The sequence below is a fragment of the Meles meles genome, chromosome X, assembly GCF_922984935.1.
Source record: "Meles meles chromosome X, mMelMel3.1 paternal haplotype, whole genome shotgun sequence".
Classification (NCBI taxonomy): domain Eukaryota; kingdom Metazoa; phylum Chordata; class Mammalia; order Carnivora; family Mustelidae; genus Meles; species Meles meles.
Genome location: NC_060087.1, coordinates 893,839 through 911,070, shown reverse-complemented (window position 1 = coordinate 911,070; position 17,232 = coordinate 893,839). Strand labels below are relative to the sequence as shown.

At 58.2% G+C, this 17,232-nt stretch overlaps 1 protein-coding gene across 2 annotated transcripts in view; it reads left to right on the top strand.

The window, feature by feature from the left end:
- The window catches only part of LOC123934860 (P2Y purinoceptor 8-like), a 47,126-nt gene extending 31,431 nt beyond the window's left edge, over positions 1 to 15,695 (top strand). For both annotated transcript variants that reach the window (XM_045995003.1, XM_045995005.1), the window contains exon 2: positions 9,449 to 15,695. In XM_045995003.1, the coding sequence (XP_045850959.1) occupies positions 9,481 to 10,557 (1,077 nt within the window). In that variant the 5' untranslated portion in view covers positions 9,449 to 9,480 and the 3' untranslated portion in view covers positions 10,558 to 15,695. The remainder of the gene's footprint in view (positions 1 to 9,448) is intronic.
- The last annotated feature ends 1,537 nt before the right edge of the window (positions 15,696 to 17,232 follow it).

Below are 17,232 nucleotides of genomic sequence, written 5' to 3'. Positions count from 1 at the left end.
AGAGGAAGGAAGGCAAGGATGGATGGATGGATGGATGGATGGACGGATGGACAGACAGATGTATAAGTAGATGGATGGGTGGGTAGATATAGATAGATATGATGGATGCATGGATGGACAGATGGACAGACAGACAGATGGATGGATAAGTAGATGCATGGATGGATAGATAGATATAGATAAATAGATACATATGATGGATGGGTGGATGGATGGATGATTGATAGATGATAGATAATGGATGAACACATAGATAAACTGATACAGATGGGAAGACATAGATAAATGGGTGAATGGATGGATAGATACATACATAGATACATAGAGAGATGATGGATGGATAGATAGATAGATAGACAGACAGACAACAGACATAGATGGACAGTAGGACAGATGGAGGGATGGATGGATGGATGGATGGATGGACAGATGGATGGATGGATGGATGGACAGATGGATGGATGGATGGAGAGAAGAAGGAAGACAGGGATTGTCAGATGGATGAATGGATGGGTGAATGGATGGATGGATGGATAGATAGATAGATAGATACACAACAGACATAGATGGACAGTAGGATCGATGGAGGGATGAATGGATGGATAAATGGATGGATGAATGGATGGATGGATGGATGAGTGGATGGATGGATGGATGGATGGATGGATGGATGGATGGATGGACAGATGGGAGGATGGATGGATGGATGGATGGATGGATGGATGGATGGATGGAGAGAAGAAGAGAGACAGGGATTGTCAGATGGATGAATGGATGGACGGGTGGATGGATGGATGATAGATAGATAGATGACCTTGAGGTGGGACGTCCTATGCCCCGCAGGAGGTTGAGCAGCACCCCTGGTCTCCGTACACCAGATAGCAGTATCATTACCATCCCCACCCACTGGTGACCACCAAAACTGTCTCCAGATGTCATCAAATGTCTCCTGGTGGGTCTAGAGAAGTATCCCAGGTGAGAACGCTTACCCCCAGGTTATGTATATTGTCACCCCCCCCCAGTACCATCTAGATGACCTGTCCTTTTTCTGAATCAATAATCAAAATGTTTCTGTCTTGTGCCATGCAGTTCCTGAGCCTGTTGGTGGCTCCTCACGTCTCTCTGTTTCCCTTGACTCCTACACTTTCCATGCCTTATCTTTTCTGGGAGGCTCTTCCCTTTCTTTCATGTAGAATGACCATGGTTCCTATCATTTCTTTAGCTTGATGGAGTGTGTCAATGAAACCCCTTCCCTCCTTTTTTGCATATTAGCGTCCCAGAAATTTTCTGTATCAAATTAACCCAAACTGGGGGCTGAGACAGGATAAATGTATTTTCTCTTATCTCTGGGGACCAGAGTCTGAGACCAAGGTGCCAGCAGGACTGGTTCCCTCCAGAGCATCTCGGGCAGAGTCTGTTCCATACCTCTTCTGTCTTCGGGTGGTTGCTGGCAATCCGGGGTGTTCCTTGACTTGTAGGAACATCACCTTTGTCTCTGTCTCTGTCTCCATCTCCATGTGGCCTCCTCCCCATGTGCCTTGCTATATCCAAATGTCTCCTTGTTGTAAGGACGCCAGGCATACTGGAGTCAGGTCCCGTCCTGCTCCAGAAACCGCTTCTTAATTTAACAACCTGCGCAGTCTCTATTTCTAACTGAGGTCACATTCTGAGGTATGGGGACTTGGAACAACATACAAATTTGGGGGAGGCACATCTCAGCCCGTAGCAACCACACACTTTCTTGTGTCTTTGGTGAGCTGCCCACAGTTGACCAGAAAACCCAATGCAGCTTCCTGTCTGGGTCGCCTCACAAACACTGCTCACGTCCTGGGGCTGTGGGCAAGAGGGCGGTCTCTCAGACCAGGCTGGCGATGGGGCTGCACAGCTCCCTGGAGCTTATGTGTCAATGGCCAGAACTTCTGGGTGTCATGGTCAGACGTCAAACCGTAGTCTTGCTTCCTCTACGTCGGCAGGCTGGGCATTCTGGGGAGTCCTCTCTCCAAGAAGATCCCTCGGCACTAGCGGGGATATCCCTGGACTCGGGAGCATTGCCCTGGGATGCACGGAGGGTTGGCAGCAGCTGGCTAGAGGGAGGGCCTCGGGGGGGTGGCGCTCTTGCTGATGACACCCCAAGACAAGGCACTCCTCGTGGATGCTTAATGGCTCCTGTTTGTTCACTGAAGATGGGGGGCCCAGAAAATGCTACAAACAGCTCTTACGAATGTTCTCCTCCTGGACACCTCCTGCAGTGGGCTGAATGGGGGTCCGCAAAACACATGTCCCCCAGAACTGATTTGCCTGGAAATAGGGTCTTGGCAGATGGGATTCATGAAGGATCCGAGATGCATTCATCCTGGATCAGGGTGGCCCTAAATCCAATGACAGGTGTCCTTATAAGGTGAAGAAGAGGAGACACAGACACAACGGAGAAGCCATATGAGGATGGAGGCAGGGATGGGAGGGACACGGCCGCCAGCCCAGGGATGCCTGGAGCCCCCAAAGCTGGAAGAGGTAGGAAGGACCCTCTCCTGGCGCCTCTGGAGGGAGCACGGCTCTGCCCCACCTGCAGTGGTCCTGCCCCGCCTGGATCTCAGTGGTCCTGCCCCGCCTGGATCTCAGACGTCTGGTCTGCAGAGCTGGGGAAGGATGCATCCTTGTGACTTTACCTCCCCCGCCTGTGGTCACTTATTAGGACGGCTCCAGGCCACGCGGGCCATTACGGACCCAGCTAACAACTTGGACAGAGCACAGCACAGCTTACAACGTGTTTCCTCTTCCCTGGGTCACACCACATCACGGCAAGCCTCTGAGGAGAACAGTCGAGGAGGAGACTGGAGGCCCAGGTGGGGACACCACTCTGGGCCCTCTGCGTGCTGCGAGGCACCAGTGCTTCCCACGTCTGGTGGCAGCTGCACCGAGCTCAGCTCGGCCCAGGATCGGAGTCTGGTGACCAAGACCCCAAGAGGCGCAGAGCCTCGCCCGTGCCATGCTCATTTGGGCAGAGCTGCCGGGAGCTCAGCCCGTGTGTGCCCGATGACTAAACGTTCTCCTACGTGACAAAAGGCACTTTCTATCTGCATTGTCCAACAGCACGTGTCTCCAAAGCCGTGGCGTTCTGTGGGGGCTGCCGGAGTCTCCCAGGGCCGCCATAACAAAGCACCACGAAAGCCCAAGAAAGACACCCAGAAGGGAGACCAGCCCACAGTGCCGGGGGCTGGCTCATGGTCTCCTGTCCCCACAGTGACCTCAGCACCTGGGACAGCCCCCAGCACGCAGGAAACAGGAGTCATGACCCTGAGAGAAGATGCCAGGGACCCAGAAGGACCCCCGTGCTCAGCCTTCAAGTGGGGGGTCCAAAGCTGGGTGCAAAATATATAGCATTGTTCCCAATCGTGAAAAAGCAGAAACAACCCAAGTGTCCGTCCACGGAGGGACGGAGGAACCACATGGGGTCCATCCCAGGGGGGAATAGGACTCAGCCATGAAAAGGACCAAAGGCCTAAGACCTGTGAGTGGAACTTGAAGTCACGGTGGCCAGGCAGGCGCCGAAGGCCACAGACGGTGCGATCCCGGGTCCCTGAAATGTTCCCGACAGGCTCGTCCGCAGAGAGAGGAACTGGGTGTCTCACGGGTGTCCCACGGTCACCCGGGGTCTCAGATCGGGGAGGCGTGGGGCCGGGGGCCTGTGGGAACGGGGCGACGGTCCTGCGGCACGCAGGGTTTCCCCTAAGGCTGCTCAGAACGCCGTGGGACGGCTTTACGCCGACGTTTGCACATCTCTGAGTGTCTTCAGAAACCACAGAACTGTCCACTTTAAACGGCTGAACTTGACAATATGTAAATCATGTGTCAGAAAAGCGGTGAGGAGCCGTCCCGGGGCGGTGAGCAGTGGCCCGCCGTGCCCTTGGACCAGCCCGCGCTTCCTAGGAGGCGGAGGGCGACGGGCCGCCCCGGCCGCGTCCCTCTCATGACTCCTCCGTTCAAACCACAAGCGCGTGTTTCAGAGCAGCCCGGTCTACCAGACCTGATTTCTTTATTAATCACCCGTGGCGCTCAGCGGGCGGCCACACGGCCCAGACGCCCCCGGGGGGCCGCCACGGGGCTCGAGGAGCGCAGAGGGGGCTGAGTGCCCTCCCGGGGTGACTCACGGGGACGCGGGGGCCGACGGGCTCCGGGGGCTGCGCCGTGGAGCGTCTGCCCCTGCCATCCCCTGCCGCGCTTGTCTGCTTTCCACCCTGATGCACACCATGCAAATACGCACGGTAACAAGCAGCCACCTGGACGGGGGACAATGGACACCCACGTCCCTTGGTCTGTAAGCGGAACAGGAAACAGTTTCACCCAGTGCAGCTCCGTGGACACGTCCCCCGAGTACACAGCAACGTCCTCACTCACGCTTTGCACCCGGCATGTTCTGGGTGTCTGCCCTCCCCCACGTGTGTCTCTCCCTGGAGATCCCCCAAGGAGCACGTGTCCCTCTGTCTCCTGACGTCCTGCGTGGACCCAGGCGGCCCCGGGGTGACTGTGCATTGCTCACCTGAGCCTACCTGAGGAGAGCCAGAAGCAGCGCACTCGACGTGGAATAAACCGGCTTGAGGAACCTCCCGGATGCCGGTGGCAGATGGCAGGACCCCGAGGCAGGAAGAAACGCCCGCTCGGGCCAGCGGGTTGAGATCTGCAAAGGCTTTGAAGGCGGCTTGTCGGCCTCTCTGGAACAAGGACCCTGCGTGTCCTGCTGGTGGACACCCCCAGAACGGCATCCCCTAGGACGAAATGGCTGACACCCAGGCTAGCTGGTGTCCTTGCTGCAGGGCCCACTCGGGGAGCCAAGAGCATCTTCGGGGCTCCGGTCCACGGGAGGGAGGCCTGAGCTACCGAGAGGCCACCCTGAGCCCCACACCCTGCTCTCAGGAGCCCCCACATCCTGCAAGTGGGGAGCCCACAGCCTCAGCGTCCTGCAGAACAGCAAACAGGAATCCACGTCCAGACCACAAGCCTGCAAGGTCAGGGAAACTGACCTCGGCCCCAGCAGCCCGAGTCCCAGGCCCTCCTTCTGCAGAGACTGTCCAGCTTCCAGGAAAAGACCCACTGATTTTTACTTGAGACGTTCTGCACGGAAGCGGCAGGCCCGGGCTCCTGAGGATAGAACCGGTCAGAACCGGAACAGCTTGCTAGGCGTGCAGGCCTGAGGCCATCAGTCAGTATCATGGTGGAGAGGCTCACGTGCTGGGCCCATCCGAACCCCTGCTCTAACGAGTCCCTCTCACAACCTCTGAGCCGCTGTCTGTAAGATTTGACCCTGTTGCCCACCTCACCACCTCCGGGCATGGTGGCAGGACCACGGAATGGGCGAGGGGCACTGTGTCGTGGGTGCCGGCCCCGTAGAGGAGCTGGTATGACCCATGGGATTACAAGAGCTCCTGCGCGGTCACAGTGTGAGCGGGGCCAGCAGCAACTGCCTGAGGCCATCAGTATAACAGGTGGTGGGGCCAGCAGCAATGGCCAGAGGCCATCAGTATAACAGGTGGTGGGGCCAGCAGCAATGGCCTGAGGCCATCAGTATAATGACTGGAGGGGCCGGCAGAAATGGCCTGAAGTCACCAGTATAATGGGTGGTGGGACCAGCAGCAATGGCCTGAGGCCATCAGTATAATGACTGGAGGGGCCAGTCGCAATGGACTAAGGCCATCAGGGTAGCTGGGGCATGGCCAGCAGCTATGGTCTGAGGCCATCAGTATACTGGACGGCTCAGCTCAAGCCACTATCACAGAACCGCACTGACGGACAGGGCGGCTTCCTGACGCTCATTTCTTGTAGATGGACAGGTTCTGGGAGGCCCTCTCTTCTTGGCCTGCAGACGGCCCCATGTCCCCAAGGAGTCATGGCGTGCCGACTGCACCGTCAAACCAACGTCCCCTGTCATCCTCTCGGAAGACACCCTAAAGATGTGTCCTCAAGCCCCCACTAAACGTCCTCAGCGGACGCCACGCCGGGCTGCCCCATGCAGGCATGGTCTCCGAAACCCAGAAAAGGCACACACGGTGCTCTCTCTTTCCCCCCGACTTTCAATGTTTGACGACTTTTTTCCAGCACTCGAAGGTGGAGAAGCCAGATACGGTCCGGGCGGATGCAGGGGAGAAGGAAACCGCGAAAGCAATCCCCCCAGACTGTTGAAACCAAAGGAAACAGCTCGACTTTCGGCGAGGGGTGCGAGGGACGGGCGGCCAGCAGCGAGGTGTACAGCTTTGCACACTTCTCCGTGGGAGCGGAAGAGCCCGGGCTTGGAGGTCCGCAGAAGAAACGCGAGTTCAGTTCCAGCAGCAGCGGGAGCCGGTTCTCACCTGCTGCGTCCAAGGTGGTTTCCATATTCATCAGGCTGTGAAACGTAAAAGGCAAACCAGCTGCAAAGGGGGCAGGGGAGCGGGTTTCCAGGGTCCCCCGCGGGGATTCCAGCCCCCGTTTGTGGGTGTATGCAACGCCAAGCCACGTCTCTCTATACCAGGTCCCGCTGCGCCAGGCCCTGCTTGCAGACATGGACGCAGATAACCAAGACGTGGGAAGGGGCTCCCACATTCCGCTCACGCATCATGATGTTCCTGCAGGGCCGAGAGCGCCGTCTGCAGAGAATCCCCCGGGTCCGTCTCCACCTATGTCTCTCCGGACTCTCCAAGGGGCAGGGCCGAGCGGGGTGAAGCACGCAGGGGTTTTCGTCAGAGAAAATGTCTGCACGAGGACAAACAGGGAGGCCGTCGTGGAAGGCAGCAGACGTCTGAGCCTCATGCAAATGAGGGACAGAGATCGGGCCGCGTGGGGCAGGCACCGCGATTGCAGAGGTCCCTGGGGGCTGCGCGGCGCCTGGAGCCAAATGCACCATCAGAGGAGACCCCGTCTCCCAGGAGCAGCACCCGTGTCCTGACAAGGAGCAGGCCACGGGCTGGGCCTCTGCACACACCTGGGGATGGAGGTCAGAGGCGGGAGCTGGTGCTCCACCCACGACCCTGCCTGTGGGCGCACGTGTGAGGGGCCTCCAGTCTCTTAAGACAAGAATCGGCACAAACATAAGGAACAGCTAATAGTGACCTCCCCGCTGCCATGAGGCCCCTCGGTGGTCCGTCCATCATCCCTGTATGAGCGAGCGTTCTGCCGAGAATCGGGCACAAAAGGATGGAGACCTACGTTGACCTGTGGACACATCTAGGCACATCATCTAGATGTCCATGGATGAACGCAGCAGGGTCTGCACTCCACATGGATGAACGCAGCAGGGTGTGCGCCACAGAACATGCACGCGCACGTACAAACAATACACACATGATATGACCACGCATGCACACATCTGCGCTTAGCACCTTCATTCATGTGGGCGTGCACAAGGGACGTCATGTCACAGAACACGCGTGTGCGTGGTGTGAGCATCTCCACGTGCAGGGCGTGGACACAGGATATACACGCGTGTGCACGCACACACACATGACCAGGTACGTGTGCGTGAATCCGTATGAGCATGTGTACACACGCAGGGAGACCTGTGCACAAGGGACACCCTGCGTGTGTGCATGGATGTACACACGTGTATGGCACAGAGCACACACGATGGCGCGGGTGTGTCTACACGCAAACACGCACGTCCAGCAGGATACTGTGTGTGCACATATATGTCGTAGAAAACACGCGTGTGCCATGCAATAGGACGCACATAGGACAGCGTGTACGTGTGAATACAGGCATGTATTTTTAGGGTGCAGGATTCACGTGTTACAGAAGGACCATATACTTACACAACAGCACACACATGTAACGGGACGGTCCCGTAGATAGGGACATACACAACACATACACGCAGTGCATTGCATACATGATTGGACATGGTTGAACACACACACACGTGCATAAATCTGTGTAATAGAGCATGGACGTATACATGTGTATAAACACACATGCGTGTATGGATAGAGGTACCAAAAAATGTACACCAAGGACTTGGGCTCCCAGGAAAGCGGGGCTGGTGAGCCTGGAATCTGCAAGGCAGGAGGGCAGGCAGGAGACTCAGGAGAGACCTGACCCCGCAGAAACCTCAGTGTTTCCTTTTCCAGGCCTTCCCCTGATTAGACAAGGCCCACCACAGGACAGAGCATCATGTCTTTACTTCAAGGCAGCTGCTTGGCTCCAGAGCCGCACCTAGGAAACCCCTTCGCAGAAACCCTCGCATGCATGCCCAGCGGGATAAGTGGGGACCCATGGCACAAACAACCTGTACTTCCCATAGCCAGACCTCCACCCCATTCAGCCTTGCCTGATCGGCCCCGGGTCACAGATAGGGCACAGACGGGACCTGACCGGGGTCCCCTGGCCCCAGACCAAAATAAAGAAACCAAATCCCTGTTTTTGGAAAACTTGGATAAGCAAAATGCTTATCCACCCCACAGCCCATAGCCCGGGGAAAGGCACAGGACCTAAGTCGAGAAATCAAGAGACCAGAGCAGAGGTAAGACCCAGAAGGTAACGTGGCACCAGTCAGGCACTCCGTCTGCCCCAGCCGGACAAGGCTTCCCCCCTGGGCATCTGGCTTCCCGGACTTCGGAGGCTGGGAGGGCGCTGGGGTTTTGAAACCACACCAGAGGCGCGTGTGTCTGGTCGTGGGGACAGGGCAGACCCGCTGTATCTCGAAACAAGAGCGTGGGTGTTGCTACCTTGAGGCGGAGATGTGAAACAGCTGTGTGACGAGTGGGCACACTCTTCTCTCCACCCGTGGCCATGCCCTTAAATGGATGGGGAGCGGGGGCTGCGGGGCCTTTGGTGAGGGAGCAGGGGACTTCCTGCCTGGTCTGCATGGAGCCCTCCCAGAGCCCTCATCAGAGCCTCCAAAGTCCGCCCCCGTAGTGGACACCCCAAGATTAGGGTCCCAGATGGAGGTGAGCAGACCCGGGGTGTCCAAGCACAAAACAGAAGAAAGCAGGAGGCCAGAACAGCTGACTTGGGTGGAGATGCTGGGACGTCCGTGGTGACGGCACAGAGCCCTCGTGTGGCCAGGTAGAGCACCAGCGAGAGTCAGGAGGGCCCGGGGTCGCCTCCTCCACCGTCCAGGGGTCCCAGAGAAACTTCCGCAGCTGGAAGCCCGGTTTGCGTCTCCGTAAGTCTGTAACCCCCAACTGCGTGACGCGCCTCCCCTCGCGTCCTCCTGGCCCCAACGATGAAGCCGCTGCGCCACAGCTTGCAGCGCGCTCCCTGTGCGTCCCAGTAGCAGGACCAGAGGGACTGTCCAAACAAGGGAGGCGTCCGGGTGGGACGCGCCTTGGCAGGATGTAGCGCGCATCAGCTCAGTTCCGTGACCCAGGGGGCTCGCGGCCGGCGCGCACAAGGGTGCGGGGCTGCTGGGGAGGCCAGAGAGGGCGGCCCCAGGGAGTCCCGTCCTGCTCCCCTCTTCACCCGACCGCCCCTTGCCTTCCAGAGCCGCGCGCTCGCGGGAGCAGCAGCGCCAGGATGGATATGAACATGACGCGTCCGGACAACGCCACCATCGTGATGCTGCGCGACCCGACCATCGCGGTGGTCCTGCCCGTCGTGTACTCGCTGGTGGCGCTGGTCAGCATCCCGGGCAACCTCTTCTCCCTGTGGGTCCTGTGCTGCCACATCGGGCCCAAGTCCCCGTCGGTCATCTTCATGATCAACCTGAGCGTCACGGACCTGATGCTGGCCAGCGTGCTGCCGTTCCAGATCTACTACCACTGCAACGGGAACCACTGGGTCTTTGGGGAGGTGCTGTGCAACGTGGTCACCGTGGCCTTCTACGCCAACATGTACTCGTCCATCCTGACCATGACGTGCATCAGCGTGGAGCGCTTTCTGGGCGTCGTGTACCCGCTGGCCTCCGCGCGCTGGCGCCGGCGCCGCTACGCCGTGGCCGCCTGCGCCTGCGTCTGGCTGCTGCTGCTGGGCGCGCTGTCCCCGCTGGCGCGCACCGACCTCACCTACACCGTGGAGGCGCTGGGCATCGTCACGTGCTTCGACGTGCTCAAGTCCACCATGCTGCCCAGCGTGGCCATGTGGGCCATCTTCCTCTTCACGCTGTTCATCGTGCTCTTCTTCATCCCCTTCGTGGTCACCGTGGCCTGCTACACCGCCACCATCCTGACGCTGCTGCGCACGTCCGACCCGCACGGCCGCGGCCAGCGGCGCCGCGCCGTCGGCCTGGCCGTCGTGGTGCTGCTGGCCTTCGTCACCTGCTTCGCGCCCAACAACTTCGTGCTGCTGGTGCACATGGTGAGCCGCCTCTTCCTGGGCGGCAGCTACTACCACGTGTACAAGCTCACGCTCTGCCTCAGCTGCGTGAACAACTGCCTGGACCCCTTCGTGTACTACTTCGCGTCCCGCGAGTTCCAGCTGCGGCTGCGGCGCTATCTGGGCTACGGGCGGCTGCCGGCCTGCGGCCGGGACGCGCGCAGGGACACCCTGTTCTCCGCCCGGACGCTGTCGGCGCGCTCCGTGTCCAGCGGCCACGGCGAGGGGCCCGACGGCCCCAGCCGGCCCTGCCTCCAGAGGCAGGAGAGCGTGTTCTGAGCCCCGCACCGCCCGAGTGGGGGCAGTGGGGGATGGCTGGGGACGGAGGGGACGACCCTTCCTCGCCGGCTTGCGTGCTGCTCCTATGACGCATCCGCCACGGTGCACGCGGAGGAGGTCCCCAGATCGGCCTGCGGCTCCTATGACGCATCCGCCCGGTGCGCACGGGGAGGGTCCCCAGATGGGCCTGCTCCTGGTGACGCATCCGCCCGGTGCGCACGGAGAGGGTCCCCAGGTGGGCTCGAGTCCAGTGTCCCAACACGGCCACAGAGCAACAAGACAGAACACCCCGTGGTTTAACGGGACAGGGCACAGTGGGCCAGGCCGACTGGCCCTGCTCCCTGAGGATGACGACCCAAGCTGACCAAACATCTAGCCAGCCCAGCTGACACCCCATCGACCCCCAGCATCCGTCTGCCTTGTTCTCTGTGCCTCCTGCTCGGGGACGCCGAGGACACCTGCTGCTCCCCAGACTGGCAGACCAACCTCGGTCACTGTGCGTGCTGGAACGCACCCCGACGAGGGCCAACGGCCCCTCTGGCTTCTGTTCTCCCAGAGCTCACAGGCTCCCCTCCACCCCGTGTCACCCAGGCCCCCCAGGAGCAACCATTGCAAGGGTTGCAAAGCGGTTGGTCACTCTGGTTGTTCCAGCTGCACAATCTACAAAAATGTCACAACTTATAAGGTCCACACGGGAAGGACATCTGACCTGAAGGTGTAAGTCAGGGCCCCCACGCGGGTGGAGGGTCTCCAGACCCATGAGATGCTGCTGAGGCTGAGCAGTGATGGACGATGGGCGTCCGCACCTTCCCCTGGGCTCCCGGACATGCTTCCGGGTCCAGCTGGCTCCGAGGTGCCCTCTGGCTAGTTCTCGGCCTCCTGCTCCCAGCTGAGAGCCCCTGAGTCACAAGCAAGGCCTCCCAGGGTGTGAGGTGGCCTCGCCCACCTATCCTGACCCATGGCACCCTCTGGGACCCAGACACCCCGCAAGACCATGGAGCACAGAAGCCTGGGGAAGGATCAGCGCCCAAGGCCCCTTTGTGCCTGCTGGCCGCCTCTGCACATGGGCGGGGGGCATCCTTTTCTCTTCCTGAGCCCCAGGGAAAACTGGACCAGCCCCAACACGCGTGCTGCTTCAGGAAGACAAGGAACCCCATCCCCGGGGGGGTCTGGGGTGCCAAAACAGGGGGTTTCCAGGAGCCCGGGATTTGCCGGAAACAGCAAAGTTTGATGCTTTATTCGTCACAAAGGGGATGCACGGCCTCGGACTCCGGGACCTCCGGGGAGGAACGGCTACATGACAGGCAGCCTCCCATGGCAGGTTCGATGTGCAGATGGACAGTGATAGCTGCCATCCGGGGGCCCCTGGGGGGGGGGGGGGACCTGCTCCTGGTGTCACTGCTTCGGAAGGAAAACAGACACAGCTGTCCCAGAGCAAAGAGTGACCCCAAGCCCGTGTCCACCCAGGACCTCAGAATGTGACCTGCTGGATGGGGGCGACCCTAAATCCAAGGACAGCTGTCCTTGTAAGAGACAGAAGAGAGACATGCAGAGGAGAAGGCAGGTGAGGACGGAGGCAGAGATGGGAGGGACGCGGACACCAGCCCAGGGACGCCCGCCTGGAGCCCCAGAAGCTGCAAGAAGCAAGAAGGACCCTGCCCGGGAGCCTCAGGAGGGAGCCCAGCCCTGCCCCGCTTGGATCTCAGACTCTGGTCTCCAGAGCTGGGAGAGGATGAATCCCCGTGGTTTTAAGTCTCCGGTTTGTGATGGTCTCCCCAGGACGCACCATCTGGGTCACTCTGAAATTGCCAGTTGGATCATGGGACCCAATCCTCTGGCATGCAGGGCTCTCGGGACCCCCTGCAGGTCCGCCCTCGTGATGCCACGGAGCCGCCCCGAGAGTCCCCAACACACGGCGTCAGAGATTTCCAACGCCGCCAACGCCTTTCCGCACAGCGTCTCCAGATTTTAGTTCCGGAACGGGCCTGCCAGGCCCTCGGGGCTGGTGATGCCATCTCCGGGGCCCCAAATCCAAAGGCTCCCCAAGGCGTCTTGCATAGAGAAACCCACAGGCTCCTCAGTCCTCAAGACCACGTGGCCGGGTGGTGACTTCTCCCCTCTTCCACGTACAGAGTGACGTCCACGCGTGGAATCTGAAAAAGACGCGGGAGGCCACCCTTCACAGAGACGCCTGCTCTGGGGAGAAACTCCCCGGTTCCAGATGCCCATTACGTGCTGCGGACTCCAGAGATCAGTGTATAAATTGGGGACCCCAACACCAGCCTCTGGAGACTCCAGCTCCCCCACCCCCGCCCATGCGTGGTCTTAGAATCGATCCCAGGTTCCTAGGTTTGCCTCGTGCCCGTGCTTGTCTGGGGCGTGCGGAGGCACGTGCAGGGGGAAAGCGGGTGAGTGCGTGCTGTGCTCGCCCTTGGGAACGGAGAGTCAGCCTTCGGGGTCCCCTCGACACCCTCCACGCCACGCCGGGGTTACACATAGTCATTGCCACCGCCTTGCAGCTGGAACGTCCCCACAGGGGACAGCGCCTGAGCACATGAGTCCTGAATGCCCAGGTGGGTGCATGGAACTCAAAGCCACCATAGGACCCTTCCGAGAGACGCCTTGAGACTCACCTGGAGAAGGATTTGCCTGGGGGAGCCACAGGTGGTTCCAAGAAGGCTGGCGCGAGGGACCCGAACTCTGCGGGGAAGGAGCCCCATCCCGACGCTCTTTCCGACGCTCCCAAACCCAAACCCTCGAAAGCAACGTCGAGGCCGCAGCAGCGTCCAGAATTGGAAATCCTGAGCCAGCGAGACGCCCCCAGCCGCACTCGGGCCGTGGGCCTCGGTGCGTCTGGTGCACAAAAGCTGTGAAAACCTCCAACCAGCCGCACAGAACACGTCGGCGGCCCGTGAGAAGCCGCACACCCCGATTCTGGAGGAAGCCTGTCTACATAATAACCACCCCCGCAGGATGTCAGGCCCCTGGGCTCTCGGGGGGACAGAGGGGACCGTCGCCGGGGTCACTGCCCAGCAAGCAGGCAGATCTCAGCGTGCGGTGTTAGCGGGACAATGGGGGGTGCGATCTCCCCGGGTCCTTCCCGTTGCCGGAATCCCAGCGCCCAGGTCCCCGCTTATGCTACTGTGTCTGTCCTATCGACTGAAATCCCAGGGCTGGCCTTGCTTCTAGGTCCACACGCAAATAATGTTGTGTGCTGTGTGCGTGCGTGCGTGCGTCTGTGTGCGCGCGTTCCCCAGAAACCCGCCCTGTTCACCTGTGAAGGAGCAAATAAAAGTAGATGCGTGTGTGGGTACATACAGCTGTGAACTTTTTAGAAAGATGTGGTTCCGGGATTCGGCTGCTGGCTGCATGTGGAGAGCCAGAGGCACCCTGACACATGGGACCCGGGATGCCAACCCTGATGTTTCCCCACGCAGAAGGGGACTGCACGTCTCATTCCGGCCTCTGAGCCCCCTGCTTTGCAGAGACACGTGCCCTCCAGCCAGACCCCGGGGTCTGCAATGAGAAGACTCTCCACGGCGCGTGGATTCGGGTTACGTGGAAGCACACGGCACGAATCGGGGCAGCACAACACGGACGGGACGTGGGATGGAATCGAGGATTTGTTGCCTCGGAGGACGGTGCTTTGAAAAGAAATCCTTTTTGGTAAGACATACGTGTGTAAAGACTCGCGTGTCGGATGGTGGCGTCTGATGCTTCGCTTGAAATACGAGAACAAAAGATGCAAACACACGCTGGCGGGCACACACAGGGCCCACATGCAGAAGCAGGCATCCATGCACGCACACACTTGCCTACATACACATGCCTGCCCACGGGCGTGCATACATGTGGGAGAAAATGGCAGAATGCTGATCCCTGGTGATGCCCGAAGCTGGGTGAAGGGCCTGGGGCTTCCATTCTACAATGCTCGGTCCTTTAAGCACATTTGACAATATCTGTCCTTTGAAACACGAGGTATCTCGGGAAATGCCACACAGAGACATCGACTTCTGCCCAGGGTCACGTCTCCAAGCTGCTGAACGTGGAAGGAGCCAACGTTCCCAACCCAGCTGTTCTGTGTTTTGTTTTTTTTTTTCTTTTTCTCCCAATTATATTGTGGAAAAACAGATACACACAAAACTCACCATTTTATACACATTTAAGTGTGCAGGTCAGTCGTATCAAACACATTCATGGAACTTCGCCACCGTCCCCAACGTCCGTGCCCAGAATCCCTCATCGAGTACAGCGGGAGCTCTGACCCCACTGAACAAGGAAACCCCTTCCCATCCCCCACCATCTGCTGGCTGTCCCTATAAAGGCGATGCCTCCAGGGGCCTCTTGTACGCGTGGGATCACAAAGTATTTGTCCGTTTGTGTCTGACTTAAGTCACTGACCATCATGTCCTCCAGCGTCGCCCACGTCACCGCCGAATCAAGGCACCATTTACCCCCGCACGGTTCAGCGGTTGGTAGTACGTTTGTAGAGGCCTCCCAGAGACACCGCAGTGCAGCTATGGGACATTTCCGTCGCCCCCAAAAGATGCCCGATGCCCGTTTTCTCTCCATCCCTACGGCCAGCCCCAAACCAGTGCCCACTACTGTTTCTGCTTCTCTGGACTTGTCCTTCCTGCCCCTGTGACAACAGTGGGATCAAAGGGCACGTGGGGTGCTGCCATACTGGCTCTTTCTCAACAGGGCATTTCGGGGTTCCTCCGTGGGGTAACACTTACCCTATTCCTCTGTCCTTGATCCGGGCTGGGGGAGCGCCTCGTGTCCATCATGCCAGACAGAATCCAAAGAGCCCCCCTTAGGCAGACTTTGACCTCAACCTCCAACAAAGGGTCCAATCGAAATACCCGAAACAATGGGGCTGGAGTAGCCAGGACATCGAGAACTGTGCCCCTGTCACGAGGTGCTGGGAACCTACTTCTACCCCGCCCTTTTTGCTCTTTCTGGAAACGACCGCCAGGAAAACGCATCCCGCCGTTAACCAAGACTTGAGAATATCATCGTTATTTGGTCAACATAGAAATTATTCAGATTCAGAATGACTTGGTTAAAAAAACTTCCGTATTTGACCTTGGCTCGCTCGCTCTCTCTCTCTCTCTCTCTCTTTCCTTTTTGAAATCTGATCTTTGGAAATCTGTGCGATGCTGCAAGTGTCCGTGAAGGGTTTTTCGTTTTTTGTTTTTTTTTTTAACTGTCATGAAAATACCTCTAGGGTAGGATTCAATCCAAGTGAGGGCCCAGGGAGAGGGTCTCCAGACGAGGATAAGCCGTGTAATGGGGACGCTAGTTTTCGGGACTCATGGATAAACCCCCCCACACAATGGACAGCCATCAGAGGATAAACCCCACACCAGGGCGTCCCCTGGTCTATCACACGGCTGAGCTCCTTCATTCATCGCACTGCAATGGGGTAGGTGTTGGGTCCATTTTGCAGAGGAGCAAACTGAGGCAAAGAGAGGTAGAAGGACTTTTCTGGGGTCCCAGAGCTGGCAAGGGGGACACCCCGGGTTTGAAGCCAGAGGCTCATCCCACGTCCGCGGGAGCCCAGGCTGGGTTAGTAACTCCCACCGAGAGTCCATGGCAAATCCCCTAGCCCAAAGCATAGTCTGGCCCACCCAGCAGCTCTTCCTTGTGTCCACGCTTCTGCCAGGAAGATCACCCTCAGTGCAAGTGAAAAACCATCAAACACCAACCATCCTGTTCCCCCTACTCGTCGTCAGCTGTCCCAACAAAGAAGGGTCTGGGTCCGTGCCCAGCACCCCAGCCCCCAGCTGCACTGAGGATTCTGGGTCCTTGCGTCTGTATCACGACACGGGCTATGGGCATCTAAACCTCCTTTGAGCCCCGATCCCATGCCTCACCGGAGATCAACCAGCACAGAACATGAAGGGGGAAAAATGAGAAGTAACAATGCCATCAAAATATGTCACAGGCTGTCACGTTGCAGTAAGTGTGTGCCACATATATACAGACACAGCACATACATGCCATATATGTGTGCAATATGGGTTTATATGCACGTCTTCACACTCTTCCGGGACACTTATGGGGGTCACGACGGGGGGGTGGGCGCGACTGGCATGTGGGAGATAGAGATAGGGACACCTACAGCGTAGCACCTGCACTGCCCAGGAAGCCCCATGTCAGAGAGTCATCCAGCCCAAGATGTCAACAGTGCCCAGGCTGAGAAGCCTGGACCAGGCAAGAGAGACTATCCATCCATCCATCTATCCATCCAACCATCTATCATCCATCTGTCATCTATGCATCCATCCATCCATCCATCCATCCAACCATCTATATCCATTTATCTATCCATCCATCCATCCATCCATCCATTCATCGTATCTATCTACCCATCACCCATCTATCCATCCATCCAACCATCTATCAATCCATCGGTCCATCTTATCTATCCATACCCACCTATCATATCTACCTGTCTGTCCGTCTGACCATCCATCCATCCGTATCTATCCATCCTATCCATCCATCTATCTATCTATCTATCATCTATCTAATCTATCATTCATCTATCTATCTATCTATCTATCATCTATCTATCTATCATCTATCTATCTATCTACCTACCTACCTGCCTATCAAGTCTACGATCAGGGTTGTCAAGTAAGGGCTATTCTGTCCGCAGGGGACCCCGCG